Source organism: Chenopodium quinoa, unplaced genomic scaffold (assembly GCF_001683475.1).
Source record: "Chenopodium quinoa cultivar QQ74 unplaced genomic scaffold, ASM168347v1, whole genome shotgun sequence".
NCBI classification, from domain to species: Eukaryota; Viridiplantae; Streptophyta; class Magnoliopsida; order Caryophyllales; family Amaranthaceae; genus Chenopodium; species Chenopodium quinoa.
Genome location: NW_018742418.1, coordinates 2,327,497 through 2,344,271, shown reverse-complemented (window position 1 = coordinate 2,344,271; position 16,775 = coordinate 2,327,497). Strand labels below are relative to the sequence as shown.

Here is a 16,775-nt window from a genome sequence, read left to right as displayed (position 1 = left end):
TAGAGATAGTAACAATAATCATTAATGAAGTTGACTTTGTAGTTATAATATCTAAAGTCATTAAAAAGTTATTGATGAAAATTGTCCATGTGTATGTGAAGAAAGACTATCCAACATAGTGTATTTGGGCTACTCTTACTATCATATGGTTTTAGATTAAAACCTCACTTAACTCGTGGATTCGCGATATCTAATCCTAAATTGGTAAGTTTATGGCTTGCATTGTTTACATGAACACCAGTGATGTCTTTGAAGATGTGAATAATAGTTGAAGAATACTTTTATAAGCATCAATCCTTGTTTAATTTATACTTGTATGTAACAACGTAACAAGACCATGAATTAGATAAACACATGCCATTTTGGCAACAGAACTCTGTATAATTAATACAGTAACATTAATAAGGCTACAGAATAACTTTAAGTTATTTCAGATTTAATATACTCCTTCCGACCTTCGTTTCAGAATACTTGCAATAATTTGACTTTTGCACTTTCATAATACATTAAAATTGAACCTCATGTTCTTACTACGAGTAATATACTGTATAAACTCACATGTAATTGTGTAATATATTGTTGTTATATCAGTAACTAGAAATTTGAAGTATACTTTTATTAATATCAATCCTGGTATAGTGGTATTATTATTCGTAACATGACCATGAATTAGATGAACATATGCCATTTTAGCAAGTTTCTATTGCTATACATAATTCTGTATACTAATAAGGCTACAGAATATTATTAGCCTTTTTCTTACTGCTACTCTTTTCGCTTATTTTAGATTCATTCATACTGCTAAGTGCTAACTGTTCTCCTTATTGTACTTCAAGTCAATCGATCTATTTTCCATCAGCGAAAGCCTACACATTTTCTGATCAAGGAAAACAGATGTCGTAAATGATTTAGACTTGTTAGTTCAACTTGCCTCGTTTCTTCTGAGTTCTGCGTCATCTGCTCACAAGTTTCTTCTTCTATTATAACTTCAATTGCAAGCTTTTCCGTTGCCCTGCATTCCAAACTATTTTTCTCATGGTGCTGAGACACAGTATGCCTAGATGGCGATTCTCTGCGAGAAGAGGCAAGAATGATTTATTACATCTGTGGTCTGGTTTGTACAACATATATCTTCCCATCCTTGACAACACCTTCGATGTCTTGAGGAGAACCGTACAACTCCTCAATTGCGCTTCCTGTCTTTGCAATGCCTGACAGCACTGACTGACGGAAGTTGCTGTCATTTATTAATTTGTCGACTGAGTAGTCTAGCACAACTTTCTCTTCTTCATCCATTGGAACACTGTTCAGGAATAAGATTGGCCAGATGTTAGCATCAAAAGTAATTTAAATATGGACGATCAAACATACCAATTGATTTAACTTAAACAAGTTGCACCACTTCCAAAACAGCATATCAAAAGCTCTTACGTAATTTAAATTCCTGGATCTATTAGTATACAGAGATTAAACCAAGAAGTGATCAGTGTTAAATTCAAAGACCGAGCTCCCTCAGTCCCAGAATAATCTTATTACTCCCTATTACCTCAGAAAATAAGAAGAGTAGTTCAATGTGAATAATCAAATTGGAAAAGTGGCCACAAATCGGAAAAACAGCAAGAAAAGGTATTGGAATCAGAGACAATATAAAGGTTGCAGTGATGAAGGGAGTAACTTATGCATTATGGCATTATGCTTGAGAAGGAAATAGTACAATTGTTTTGGGACAGCTAAAAAGGTCCATAAAAGACGACTAGGAAGATAATTATTCAGGAAAGCAGAGTTCATATTATATTAGCAATATACCTGTCGTAGAGTCCGGCACCAGCATAACCTTCAAGATCTTCACCATTTGAATCAGATCGGAAAATGATAGATTGATTGATGAAGAGGCCAATAGGTTTACTTGGGTATCCCAAAACCTACAATATTAAAATTCATCAGTGTTCAGTCCAATTTCTTTCTTTTGATGAGTATGCATACTTCATTTTATTGGATAGCATAATAAAAAAAAATTGCTCTTATACCCCCATTTTAATTGAATATCAATATAAGGAAACAGTGTGTATCCCCATAGTAATGTTATACCCATGCCTGTAGAGAGTATATTTTATTAAAGACATATTCAGGCAACTGTTAGTGTTCCCTAAGCAACTAGCGTTCTTTCATAGTGTACTCTGTAGGACCGTAATAAGAAGGTAACTAAATTAACCTTTGGCGAGTTGAGATCACTTTTCTTGGAGATGAAGCTTAAAGCACGGCCAGGATAGGCCCCGACCAAAGTTTCTCCAAGTCCTTTCACAACCTACACCAATTAAGAGATGTTCACACAATTATTCATATCTATTCCAGGAAAGGTACGATAATTCCTAATGGATACACGTAAGAGCTAGAAACTGCATTACCTCAGCATATATTTCAGATGAATCCCCGGAAGAAGGGTTTGTTGTGTGAATAACAAACGCATAATCAGCACTAATAATTTCCTGAACCAAGACAGCCATGCAGAGATATTCATGATCCAGCCCAACTTTTCTTGTACTGAAGTATGCTCTCTCGTTCCACTTTGAAGCCCAAACCTGTAAGACATATTTCGATTTCGCATACAAGACAATATATCACTCTCCTTTGGAATATTGAACATGAACATAGAATGGGAACTATAAAGAAATTTGAATAGCAATTGATTGTTGTGAGGGATGGGAACAAGGTTTGGGTCCATGCAATAAATTTTCGATCAAAGTAGAAAAGGCGCCCAAATAGAATTGGACGATGATCCTTTAATGAACACAGAACCACCAGCTGAAAACAAAATGTATCTCACCTTTTTAATTGCTGTCCATGCTTGTTGCCAGCGTTTCTCACCTTCATCCCCAGGCCATGGCATTCCAGAGCTCTTCATCTTGCTTTTAAGCTCTTCGACCTAAATTGTAGTTTTGTTCAACAATCATTTCATACATAATGTAATAAAATGACTAGAAAGAGTTTTTCGTACAAAGTACGCAGACAAAAAAGAGAGAATAAAATGTCAAGAGACAACATGAGGCTACCACCTCTACTCTTTAGTGAGGCTACTACCGCTACTTAAGACATTAGTGATATCTGGTGGTATATCATTCTCCCGGAATGTAGAGTGCAAATTAAGACACACACACATAGTGTCATAGATATACATACATAAGGATGGAAACAATGAGAAGGATGTAATTTTGTTTTTCAAGCTGAAGATCCCCTTTTTTTTTTTATTATTTACAGAAAATATAAAAGATGCACAATCTGTTTGAAAAATACGCAGGTAATAATTAAGGTTTAAAAAATGTTGTGCATTTAGCTTAAAAACATGTGCATTCAATATTAGTCTTCTCATTTTACCCTATATATTGTAGGTTTCAGTCTGATAAGAACGGATTTACATTAGGTACTCACTATTTTTTTCCAATATATGACTGATGATGATTATGAAATGGAGATGAACCATAACTTTCTCTACATAATCCGAAATTTTATAATCGTCTTATCATTTTAAAAAATTGAACTACGCTTTGAAAGAAGATCCATTTTTCATACACTATAGAATATATATATACTGTATACAAGTACAAATTATATGGGCACATTTCTGAGGTGTACCCAAGGGTTTTACTTTTTACTTAATATATTGGCAAATGAACAATAAAAACCTACAACACCAAACTTTAGAGGTAATTATATTCACCCTGTGCAAATGTGTTTATATCTAGTTCAAAATAAAAGAACCTAACTCATCTTTATTCATAAAAGAGCACACACACACATACCGCTGATTAAAAAAATAACATACAATAAAAAAAAAAGAACATGAAAGTGTGATAAAGAACATGTAGGTATAATAATTAAGAACATTAACCAACAAAATAATCCATATCATGCTCTATAGTGTATGATTTAAGAATTGCATTTTAGTCCACTCCATGAAGTTCTTCCCCATTTTACTTAGATCTTATTTTGGCAAAGAAAATTCCCTTTTTCACCCTTAGTTGGCCCACTATCTAGGATCCCATTCTCAAATTTATTTTTCTCTGAATATACTATCCTGATCCAATAATTAGATGCTCTTATGCAATGTAATAGGAAAGCACAGAAGGCAAGATATCTGAAAAATAAAAATTACATCAAGGAAGGGTGCATAAAGGACCTTACCAACTGAGGTGGTTCAACAAGTCCTAAAACTGTACTGCGAATTTTTGCTAGAGCTTCAACATCTCCATCAACTAGATCTTTCTTCAGGATCTTCAACTTGTCATTTACTTCCTGCCAGTATGGGAAATATGAAACACATAAACTTACTTAGAAAAGCGAGAAAAAGATAATACACCTTCCATCTCTTCAAATTTTGGCCAGTTGAACTATACAAAGTTATAAGATTACGGCTAGATTTCATATGGGTGAAGGAACAAATTTGTCCCTATTAAAGGTACTCACTTCAACTCTTTGGGACTGTAACATAAAATTCTAGACAATTCTAGGAGATAAGAGAGTAGAGGAGAATTAGTATATATGTATATGCATCTGCACTTTAAAATATTAAATTGTCATCATTCTTTAACAATGTGTTTGATTAGCTATCATAGAGGGAGTTGGTGTGAGGAAAAGGAGCGAGCTTACACTTTCCCACCACATGTTTACAACATTTTCTCTCTCATTTTGCTAATTGCTTCCCATATCATCTAAGTAATTAGCCAAAAATTCTGGAACACTGTATAATATTAACAAGAGGGAAGAGAAAAACACCTTGTTGGGGCCATATGAAAGGACTTCCTCAAAAGCTCCGAATGGTAGGGCCACAGATGTAGGGATTCCAACCCATGATGGAACTCTTCCTTTTAGATATGAGATATTACGTGATTTAGCTCCCACCTGGACAGAAAGAAAAATATCATGATACAAACTTAACTTTTCTAATATCCAATATGACACTTTAAAAGGGAGAAAGTAAGCTGTTGGTGTAGGGTAGCAGCTCATATAGATCAGAAGTACTTACTAATTCACCAGTAAATTCCTCTGATGTTATGGCGTATTTACCACTAAATTTCTTTTTGACCAAGCTTATTGATGGTAAAGAACTGTCACTCGCTGCACTTGAGCTAGCCCCATTGAGCTCACCCTCACTCACCTCACTGAGAAGCAAAAGATGAAAATCACATAAAGAGAGCAGTAATAAATAACAGCAATAAAAGCAGCATTTCTGAGGAGGACAAAGTGTGAAAACATTATGTTACCTGTAGATTACATCAGTTGATGTTGGCTGGAGGCGCAATAACTTCCCTTCAGCTGCTTGGAGGTCAGAGAGAATTTTGCTATCAAAGCATGTGGCAAAGCAAACCTAAATTTGAAAAATGTCTCAAATATCAAGAAACGAGATGGAAACAAGAGTTCATAGTCAAACATTTTAAAGGGGAATGGAAAAACTCAAAAACCTTGCAATTTCTTGCTCGAACAGAAACATGTGATAAAACATCTGGCATATCAGGTGTTAGTAGAGCAACAGTGCCATCAGGAATTTCCTCCTCTCCTTTCACATGATTTGCAATTAAAATAGTGGGTTGTGCATAGGTTTTATTTTGCACAGATAGCAACTCGTTAACAACCACAACATATCCAACAGCTTCAACTGGACTGATAATCTGCCAACTGATTGAGAAAGTTCAGGTTTAAAATCAGAAAAATTGATGATATAAACTACAGCATGAATAATCAGTCTGCAGTCAAAGAATTAAAATCAACCTTCCCAGATTGGCAGTCTTTCGAAGAACTGGATCCAGTCTATTAAGGAGCGAAGAGAGAGATGCAGCTGATCCAGCACGAATCATCTCTTCTGTGAATATGCTGACCTGCAGTACAGTCAAAAGGATAGGTAAACTCAGTGCATTCCGAAACTAAACAGCTAAAACACTAGGTAGAGGGACAGTTATTGACATACAGCCCACTGATCAACTCCAAGAAGTGATCCCAGGTAATCTGCAGATGGCTGCAATATTTGTTGATAATACTCTGCCTTGCTTGCAAGTGACAGACGTGTCCTGTCAAGGACTGACTTTGCATACAGTGCCCAATTTTCATCCTTACTCTTTACTTTATCAAGTGCACACTTCCAACCCTATAAGAATCAAAATGGATACATTAAAAGATTTGTGTAGTGAGGAAATGGAAGAGAGATTACTTTAAGAGGATAAGTAGCGGAAAAGATTTCCACATCAACACATATCAATACCTAGCAAAACGTAGAAACAATAACAAAAACAAAGAAAGGAAAAAAAAAAAAAAGTGGTCCACAATCCTAAAACAGAAACTCAAGGAAACAAGTATTTGTCAGGCTGTTCATTAGGCATCATAGATATGAACTATCAGTACAATATCCTAGTTGTATTATTCAAAGCCACCATGAGAAATACTGGTCAATCTTTACTAGAAAAGGAAGATATTGTGAGTAGACATTTAGTACATTAAATAAAGATATATATTTGTAAAATCTAGAAATAAATTTGCAATTATGCATCAAGTCCTAAACAATTTTCTATGTAAAATATAGTAGAAGCAACGACAAAGATAAACAAATTTTATCAATTGAACCTCTCCGTGTACTAAATACCTTTAAACAGTAGACAAGATCCTCATTATCATCTGATGAAAGAGCAAGATTTTCAATAACCATAGAAATGAAGTACATGATTTTCTGCATAAACACACAAACAACAAGACATGTTAGAAAATAGATACTTCTCAAACAACCTATTTAGTCCATATACTTCCTCCGTTCTAGTTATATTGCAACAACTAGAATTTTTGCACTATTCATCACGCTTGTTTGACCACATATTATGATTTATACGTAAAGTAAAATATAGTCATATGGGTCTTGTTAGATTTGCCTCGTAAAATACTTTCACAATATCAACTTTTTATAATTTTGACTCTTATATAATTATAGATATTTAACATATAAAATGTGCTTTGGGATGCGTAATTTCATCCTTGTTGCAATATTTGTGGAACGGAGGAAGTATAAATTACAGATTGCGGCAAAAAGAGGACATGCAAATTTCAACTGAATTCCAAACCAACATCAGGGAAACAGGCAGTTACATCAGTATACGACGGGTAAGAATAGTAAAGAAGAAATCAGCCAATAAATTTATCAGTTTTCGCAGAAAAAGCACGCTATATATGTATGCATTTTGTAGCATTTTCTTAAAAAATGATGCTTATGGAGTTATGGTCCATTTCACTAGCTATTTTTGGAAAAGATATGGATTTCATTATTTGATCCAGATGCAGGCTTCTTCTGAGCCATCAAAACTACACATTTCCTTTTGAATATCCTTAGGCCCAATTTCAATATAACATAGACTTCTTTCAATGTCTCCAGCAGTTATACAAGGCAGGTAGTCTCACAGATTCAGACACATTGATTTAGCGTGGAATTTATCAACACCAAAATAGCTCAAGGAACCACATTTCTCAAATTTGACCTCAGAAAATGAAGCTGTCCCAAATCTTATCAATCACAAGATGGTAAAAAGAATATTCTTTCATTGTATACCTCAGGTCCGGCGTCATTCAGCTCCTCATAACCTCTTTCAATGACTGTCCTCACAGAAGAATCAAGAGAAATATCCAAAAATATAAGATCCTTCAGCCGATTTTGAGGCTTAAACAACAGTGGTCGGAGTTCCTGTCGTGCCTCTAGTAATCCCTGCATATTATTTAGTCAGAGTTAGGGGAAAAGTATAGAGATTAAGAGAACCAGAGATAAATTAAAGATATATGGTCTAGGTACCTCAAGCAGTGGCTCCACATTCTTATCTTCTACATGTTCCAAGATAAACTGAAGCAAATTCTGCACAAAATGATATACAACATTTTACTTGAAAACAGTACCAAGAATCTGTCAGACTTCAAAACAAAAGAGGAACAAGCAACCAAAAAACTCTGAAAGAGGGAATGGTAAATAATTTACCGGAAAACCAGCAGGCAAACCAGGAACAGGATCAATATTCACCCCAACCATGAAGCCTTGACCCTGAAGTCATCACATATGATTTAACATATCATGTCTTCTAAACAAAACTGGGAAGTGCTGAAGAATGAAAATGACTGACTATACCTCAGCTTTGTAACCCATGCAATTTGAAATAGCAGCCTCCAGATCTGCTCCTGAATGAACTGCCTGCATAATAAAAATATCAAAGTTGAAATAACGTTCAAAAACAAAGAAAATATATAGTATTGATGAGACAAGGAGGGATTGGAGTACGAGGGAATATATGAAGTCATGCAAAAAATATCAAATAAAGCACATAAAGCCAAATCTATATCAAAAATTCATGCAATAAGGGCCTGGACCATAAGCACAGTGGTTAATATTTATCGAAAGAAAAGGCATACACTCAGTTCTGTTTCTGTAGTTTGCACTTTGCAAAAAAAGTTTATTTATAGAATTATCACACTTCCCAAGGTAGAATATACAGTAAGGTCTAAAGTAACAGACAGGCCTTGGTTACTAGACATGCAGAAACAAATTTGATTAAAATGGTGTGATGACTCTTGTCAAAGGAGAAAAGAAAAGATGGTGTGGTGTCTACCTTCAGTGTTCTCATATAATGTCCAAGATCCCTCAGAAGTCCTTCTTTCTGATCACTTCTGAAATTTGGTTCAGAGTGGATAGCACGATCATAACTAAGAAGGCGCTCTTTAGTAATCCCATTGTCATTTAGTGTTTTCCAGTAAACGCTTATGTCAAAGTCACTTTTGATGTAATCAATTAATGCCTGAAAAAGAAAATCTGTAAGAAAAATCAATTCCCTACGAGGATAAAAAAAATTCTACCATTTCCTTTGAGAATACCTGACAGATGACAACATCATCAGGACTTGTATTATTATGCAGTTTTTGATGCCATTCCTCCATCAGTCCACCCTTGCAATCATTGTTTCTCTGTAAATACCACATTACGCAACAAGTGGGCTTTTTAATCAATCACATATGCAAAGAGGAACCAAAACAAAACTATACATATGCCAGAGGCCCAAAACTGACCTGGATGACCAAAATTTCATCTCTAATTCTCTGTCCAACATCCCCCTCGCCTCCACGACCAACAGTTGACATTATCATTCGGAGAAGTTCCTGGTACTGGGGCTTGCTTCTGAATATGTTCTGGAGATTATCTGTAAGTCTATCTTGAGCTTTACTTATCTCACTGCATAATGACCAGATAAATAGTAAGCAAAATAAAATAAGGCAGAGCTTTGATAGATAAGTATGTACCTACCAGAAAGGTGCCCACATTAATAATTAATAAAAAATAAAATAAATAAATAAAGGGAAAGGAGGTTAAGTAAACAAATTCCAACGTAAGACAAGATATACAAGGAAGATTGCTGATCCTGAAGAGACAAGCTTCAAAGGACTTCCAAACTAGTTCAACTAAAGGTTGTAATCACAATCAATCACAAAGATAAGAAATTTACCGTGGCTTCACATTGTAGTTTTTGTTCCATATTAACTGCCTTGTGGCCATAAATCTCATCCATACTAACATCCCAGCAAGACCCAATTCACCAGCATCCATGGCTTCATCAAGCAAGTCTGCTGCAATGTTGAATCTGGAAAGAAGGGAATAAGATTTAGATGATATATTAAATGTTCTCTGCTTTTAGAAGCTTATTTTGCAAATGTTAAAGAGCAGAAAATGACTTTGGGATCAAACTCAGCCTTTCCAACATCCAGTTTTATTCTCTTCACTTAACAGATAATATTTTCCTCAAATGGATAGTTTCAGACACACCAAAATACAAATTAATGCGCACACAAATTAAGCAGCCAGAAAGAATATTGGAAAAGGCTTTTTTTTAGAGGAGACAGTTGCAGGTTAAGATGTAGGCATTAACCAATGTTACAACTTATGTGTAATCAGAACGGAAATTAAGTAAGAGTTTGAAGACTTCAAACTGCCACGTAGATTTGATTTTAGCAATTTAACTAACCTATGCATAAAAGATTTTTGTGCTTCACTTTCCAGTGAAGCTATCTTTTCCAGCAGCGACTTCGCAGTCCCACTTCCATCACCTGCATCCTTCTGTAGAAATAAAATTCCAATGGTACATTATCAGAGCCAGGTGAAATTAAGTAGAATAGAATATATTAAAGAGCACTCGACATTAAATGGAAAGTACAAGTAAAGAGCAAACCTGTGCAGGTCTGACACCAATGTCAATATAGAAATCTGAACCATTGTCCTTCATCCAGTTCCCAGAAGATACAAGGACAAATGGCATACCTACAAAATCACCACCTTCGATTTCTATCTTCAATGACTGAAGCCTCTGCAAAATACGTTTCCCTGTGTTAAGTCCAAATTTTCCATGTGTTCTATCTGTTATGTAAACATCAATCTTCTAGACTATATCAAAAAACTTTCAGCTCCCACAGAATGACAGCTAAGATAGTTCAAGGGCACACCTGGAGTAGTGGATCATCAGAGGTGACACTAGCAAACTGTGTCTCTGCAGCTTTTTCCACTAATTCTGAACCTGGTGGAAGGGCATTCTGAGGTGGTTGCTGCAAGTATTCGTAGAACATACAGAATTAGACAAAAGGGGGAGGTACCAAAATAGTTTGAATTTCAGGCTGATAACCACATTAGCCCGTTGGCACTTACCAGCCACTCATTTCCTTTACTCGACAAAGCCCAGTGAAGGGTAAGAGGCTCCCTGAAATCTGTCGCCAGACATATCTTTGTCTTATCACCAAGCTTAGTCACAAGTACCTTAGAATGAAAAAGAGTTTGCCAGTGTCATTAACTTCCCACAGAAGTAAGTTCCTTGGAAACTTTGGAGATAAAACCATTCACTCACCAGAAGTTGCTTGTCAGCAAGCTGAAATATCTTTTTTTTGATAAGACTGCCATCTTGAGCTTCCTTTGCCTCAGCAAAAAGCTCAACTGTAGATAAGGCTTTCGGTTCTGTCACTTTTGTGGATACTTTATTCACTGGTTCAGCAGCATATTTATTAATAATCTGCATCAGATCCCTGTTCTGACGCTGAATCCTTTCAGCAGAAAAATAGCTTTTTTTCTCCAGCTGTTTTGCAACCTTAGTTTTTATCTCTCCTTTGGCAATCTTCTTTCGTATATCATCCACTGAAGCACCCTTATCTAGTTCCATCTGCAACTCTTTTCTTGCTTCCTCAAATTCCTTCTGTTGACGAAATTCAAATTAGTTTCCTTGCTGAAAGAGAAAAAAAAAAAAAAAAGAAAAAAAAAGGAAAAAAACACTTTCATTGACACAATTTAAATTTTAAAGCACATAGCACACTATGTGTTACGGTAAGCCAGTGACAGCCAGTGTAAAACTTTGTCACATCGCTTGACATGAGCCACAATGATTGAGATTAGTACTAGGATGGATGACCTCTTGGGAAGTCCTCATGTTGGTTCATGTAGCCGACCCTACTTATGGGATTAAGGTGTTCAAGCAGAAGAAGAAGAAGAATATAGCACACTCTATAACTCCGCCGGTGGGTTTCCCACTCCTAGTCCAAGCCTGGATAAAGGAGGAGGATTACGGTAGGCCAGTGAAAGCTAGTGTAAAACTTTGTCACATACTCACATCGCTTGACATGAGCCACAATGATTGAGAGTAGTACTAGGATGAGTGACCTCCTGGGAAGTCCTCATGATGGTTTATGTAGCCAACCCCAATTATGGGATTAAGGCGTTCAAGCAAACGAAGAATAGCACACTCTATCAACAGAACACTATAGAGATATGAAGTTTACACTTTGCTTATCTGGAGAGTAATTTGGTTTCCCAGCTTTCTCCCATCTTAAGTAAGCCTGAATCTGAACAAGATCATCTGGGATCTTGCTTTCAGATTTTGAAGGGGTCTGATCCTTAACCTCACTTGCATTACTTCCTTTCTTTAACCTTGCTTGAATGTCCTGTATAGAAGCACCTCTGGCTACTTCTTCTAATAATTCAGCACGAGCTGCTTCATATTCCACCTATAAGACATATTGTAGGTATTTGGTTAGCTTCATGGGGAATTAGCATAGGTATGCATGTCATTGCCAAAGAACAAACAAATCACAAATTTCTTTGAAGTTAAATGCTCTTATTTGGTAGAGATGAGACACCATAAAGCGTTCATTATATCAAAGCACAAACATATGTAGCTAGATAAGGGTTTGATATAATGAATGTAGCTACTTGCGGTGAAGAACTTCATGGATATGACCAATTGCATATAAAAGAACAAATAGTAATTATTGTTCCTAGTTTTGTTTTATCTTTCATGCAGAAGCAATTATCAAGGCACACTGACTGATGAATGTGATCATGGTGTCAACTTTCATAGGTCATGAAACTCCTAGAAGTAAGCTATTCAAGTTTCAATCTCGTTGAAAAAATGTCATACTAGAAAAGGAGAGCAAAGCAGAAAATAGAAGCATGTTACACAAAAAGTTCAACAAAAGATTAGAGGAATTGGATCAGAGCCACCTAATCCTAACCCCCACATTGAGACATGCTCGATTTCCTCAATCCATATCCCATACAAAGTTAACATGCTTCATGTATTACAGATATGACTTACCTTTTCCTGTTCAAGGGTATACATCTGTTTACCCTTTCTTTCCCATCTGAGATATGCTTGTATCTGCACAAGATCTTCAGGTACTGATATATTTTGAGTATTCTCAGCTTTCCTAGGCAATCTCACTTGAAAGTTTTGGCCATTATTCTTATACCTGCCATTGTGATAGTAGATTGGAAAGAGATACAAGTCAGAAGAGTTTATCAGGTCTCAGGTGTATGATGAATATAGAAAAGGGACCATTAAGTAGAGAGTCGCAACAAAGTTAACACACCATATATTTCGGGCTTCATTATAAATAAGAAACTCAATAGCGTGTATTTCTGGATCATCAATCTCTATACTCAAAGAAGAACCAGAACCTGACTGTAAACACAAACATGCATTAGGATTATGCCTAACATAAGATACTCTGAAAGCACAGTGTCAAGTTAACCCAAAGCAAAACTTATATATAAGGGATATGCTTATGAAAATGGACTGCCAACATTTAGCTGTACAGCACCAAACTTACCTTTTGAAATGGGGTTCTAAGGGCCCGATCCTTGTGCACTTTAGTACCTTCAGGTCTGCGTGAAGGAAGCACCCATTTCCTACCAGAACAAAAATATAAAGTTACTGCTCAATTGTGGTATAAGAATATTAGTAGAGCAACAAGAAATTTAGGCAACTGGTGAAATTACTCTTTTCCATCACGTATCCCACCCCAATGAAGTACTATATTGTCATCATGACTATTTGTCACCACTATCTCCATCTTAGAAATGCATCCAGATGACATAGGGCTCACTGATACCTGTTCAATTGGGAGAGAACAATATCTCAAATTGACCAATGTGAAATTTCAGCATAACAAGCAAAAGCAAACTCCAACTATCAACAATTCGCCTTCAAGAAAATAAACAAATGAAGATTATAGAATTGACTTTCAGAACCTATATACCTGCAGTTCAATATCTCCATCAAGATTGTATCTGCCAGCTTGCTGCAATAGACAAAGACCATCAGAATGAAGGGACATAGATATGGGCACCGTGTTAGAAGCAACTCATTAGAATCCCAGTCATTTAGATTTCTACCATATATAATGGACATGTAAAGAAACAGAAGCATCAAATTGAACGACAAACACATTTTGATAGGACTCAAAAATTGGTGTTAGGAGTAGGTGTTACACAATCCTAATGAGCAAGTTCATTTAGTTAAGCACATATCAGCTAAACATCAAATGCAAAAGTAACTCAAAGCCTAACATAGAAAGCAAGGAGGTTGTTATAGTACTAAATCTTCAAATTTTAGCTTATGGTGAACTTCAACTGCCTGAATCAGACACTAAAAAATAGGCAATGGCTTATGGAGATGATTTCATATCTCTTTAATCCAAGCTCTCTTTTGCTCTACTGTTATTTTCCACAGAAACTTCATGGATTCACAACTTGTGATTCTAAACAGATGCTCTCTAGGCAGTCCAGAAACTTGTACATGTTTTATTATGGTAATGACATTTGTATACTTCCCCAAACACTTCATTTAGTAGAGGAATATTCAGGAAGTTTAATCATGAAAAATTACTATTTCAAATAATATGAAACCTCTTCCGAACATCCAAATATAGTACTATGTATATGTGACCATTAAATTCAGATAAAAGAAGTATATACTAAAAATGTACATGCTTAATCACCCCAACCTGCCCCCACGGCTCTAATACACTAATACTGAACATGAGTTTGTATAAAATATGTAGCCGACCACTTATGGGATTAAGGCTTTGATTCATTGATTGATTGAATTTAATCATTTAACTTCTGAACTTATCCATTTAAACTCATTATCCCGGATAAATGGACTCCAGCTCCAAATACCCATCAGGGTTAATATCTTTATACATGTCTGTGAATAATGTGATGCATCCTAAGAATTTCATTGACATCAAATTAGTATTCCAAATGACAAATGATATTACAGGGAAACAAAGGTTTCATTCTAAAATCAATTGGTAATAAATCTAATAATATTAATCCATAGTATAATAGACTTATATATTAGCTATTCTTCATTGGGTAATTCTCTTAACATTCCATAATCCATTTTTTTTTCTTGCGATATGGAGATGTCGCAGCATCCTCTCTGAGGTCAAATGGCTCCTACTTAAGAAAATCAATATTTTTGGGGTTCTCGCTCTAGAAAAAATATTCAAACCCTCCTCATCTTGCAATCCCCAAATCGATGGACCCTCCCTTTTTGGGACAGGAACTTAACCTACTCTAATAGCATAATACATCGTAAATCTTTAATGGATAAACATAAACGTGCATGTAAAGACTAAAGAGAGTCAAACCACATACAAGCTCAAAGTCAGCCAGTCTTATAGATAAGTCTTCCTCTTTTTTTTACAAAGTCTGAACCCAAATATGGCTTATTCTCTTAATACAAAAAACGTTATATTTGAATTTCACCTTAACAAGTAATATGCATTCACATTATAAAGTGACAAGTGCATTAATAAAGAGAGAAGGCTAAAACAAATGGAAGAACTCGAAGAAGTACTAATTCACAAAGGGTGTTGTTTAACACATCCAAATATGCACATTTTTGTCTATCAAAATCACCATTGTGAAGTGGAAAATGTTGCTTCTACAACACCTAAAAGTACTATATTGACCAATAATGGAAGTATATCATATAATCATACTAAAATTACAAAAGGACCTTCTAACAGAATAATGCATTTATGCATGATATGATTTAGAAAGCATAAATAAATACAACATTCCTATTTTAGCTCGTCCCAAAATAATACAAGTAAGCCACTTTCTAAATTTAGTAAGTGGAAATTCAAACTTCCTCAAATCACCATTAACAAATACCAATGTTACCACTTTACCCAGAATTCCAATAAAAATCTACATGGTAGGTCCAGAATATAAAAATCAAAAATTAATAAAATGATACATATGGTACATTAACTCATCCCATTAAAATACACCCGTTTAATCAAATGTGACATATTATAGTAAAAGTTAGACCATTTTAAAATCAAATGCTTATTATTATTGATCAAAACATATTAAAAAGAATCAGAATTATATATTTATACCTGAGAAGCAGGATCAGCAGCAAGAACAGCGCGCGCAACAAAAGAAAAACGCCGAGTTTCCATTAATTTCTGGGTATTGGAAAAAGATCTTAAGCTCTTCCCATAAAATTGCTTACTAAATATAGTATTAGAATTCCTTAACTTTGATGTTGCTTGAGCTTTGAATATTGGAATTCCAGAAAAATTCCCAGAATTAACCTTGCTTTGATGCTGCTCCAACAACAAAGTTATATTCTTTCCAATCAAATTACTCATTGTAAATTCCACTCAATTTTTCCCAGAAAAAATCATATAAAATTTTCAATCAATTCTTAATTTAAATGAAAAAAAAAAAAAAGGTGTTTTTTACCATATATAATTACCCAGAAAAAATTACTAATTATTTTGAAAATTGGATTTTGATTGAAGTTAAGAATTGAGCAAACTTTCTCTTACAAACAAGTAAGGAATTCACTTGATTTTGGAGAGAGAAAGTGTGACTGGAAAAAAGTGTGACCAATGATTTACTCCGTATTTTTCTTTTCTTTCTATTTCTATTCTTTTCTTTTTCTTCTTTTTCCTTTTTTAAAAAAATTTCATAGGAAATATAAACGACGTAGTTTTAACTCTTTTTATGATCAATAGGACACGTGTAGGGTGGAGATGCTCCACGGAGAGAAAGATCCTCGGAAAAGGTAAGGTGGTCACGTGCGAAATGTGTGGGGGCGAGGGATCGCAAATGTGGGCCCAAATATTGGGATACCAAATTTAGATATTTTTGAGATAAAAATAAAATTAGAGGAGTAAAAGGATCTTGATATTGGAAAATGGGAGGGAATTATCAAATTGTGGGCAAATTTGTTTTTCTTGTTTTGTTTTTTTTGTTACATTTTGGTTATTTTTGTTGCTATTATTGGATGATTTTTTTAATATTTTGTGAGGTCAGACTTTAAGGAAATATTGATAATAAATTATGAAAGTGTAATTGGTTGGCTTGCATTTGAGTTTCTGATTTGTAATTATAGAAAATGATAATGGGTGGGTCAAGTCCAATTTATCAAGAT

At 35.0% G+C, this 16,775-nt stretch overlaps 1 protein-coding gene across 1 annotated transcript; it reads right to left on the bottom strand.

The window, feature by feature from the left end:
* Nucleotides 1–589: 589 nt before the first annotated feature.
* On the bottom strand, nt 590–16,306 carry LOC110709177 (alpha-glucan water dikinase, chloroplastic-like). Its single transcript, XM_021887395.1, has 33 exons — nt 15,733–16,306; nt 13,576–13,617; nt 13,316–13,428; nt 13,147–13,225; nt 12,907–12,998; nt 12,633–12,786; nt 11,818–12,042; nt 10,896–11,237; nt 10,700–10,807; nt 10,501–10,599; nt 10,230–10,364; nt 10,026–10,117; nt 9,510–9,644; nt 9,076–9,238; nt 8,884–8,973; nt 8,622–8,807; nt 8,144–8,206; nt 7,997–8,059; nt 7,817–7,876; nt 7,580–7,732; nt 6,629–6,712; nt 5,960–6,136; nt 5,764–5,870; nt 5,457–5,670; nt 5,259–5,362; nt 5,021–5,156; nt 4,771–4,896; nt 4,180–4,290; nt 2,825–2,923; nt 2,406–2,579; nt 2,213–2,305; nt 1,807–1,922; nt 590–1,303 (listed from the first exon to the last, which is right to left on the bottom strand). The coding sequence occupies exons 1-33, from the start codon at nt 15,985–15,987 to the stop codon at nt 1,099–1,101; spliced, it is 4,395 nt and encodes a 1,464-aa protein (XP_021743087.1). The 5' UTR covers nt 15,988–16,306; the 3' UTR covers nt 590–1,098.
* Between the last annotated feature and the right edge of the window lie 469 nt (nt 16,307–16,775).

Coding starts and splice junctions, on each gene's coding strand:
- LOC110709177 (XM_021887395.1), bottom strand. CDS start 15,987: ATGAGTAATTTGATTGGAAAGAATATAACTTTGTTGTTGGAGCAGCAT. Junction 13,429..13,575: donor ATGGAGATATTGAACTGCAG/GTATATAGGTTC, acceptor CCAATTGAACAG/GTATCAGTGAGCCCTATGTC. Junction 9,645..10,025: donor CAAAAATCTTTTATGCATAG/GTTAGTTAAATT, acceptor CCTTCTTTCCAG/ATTCAACATTGCAGCAGACT.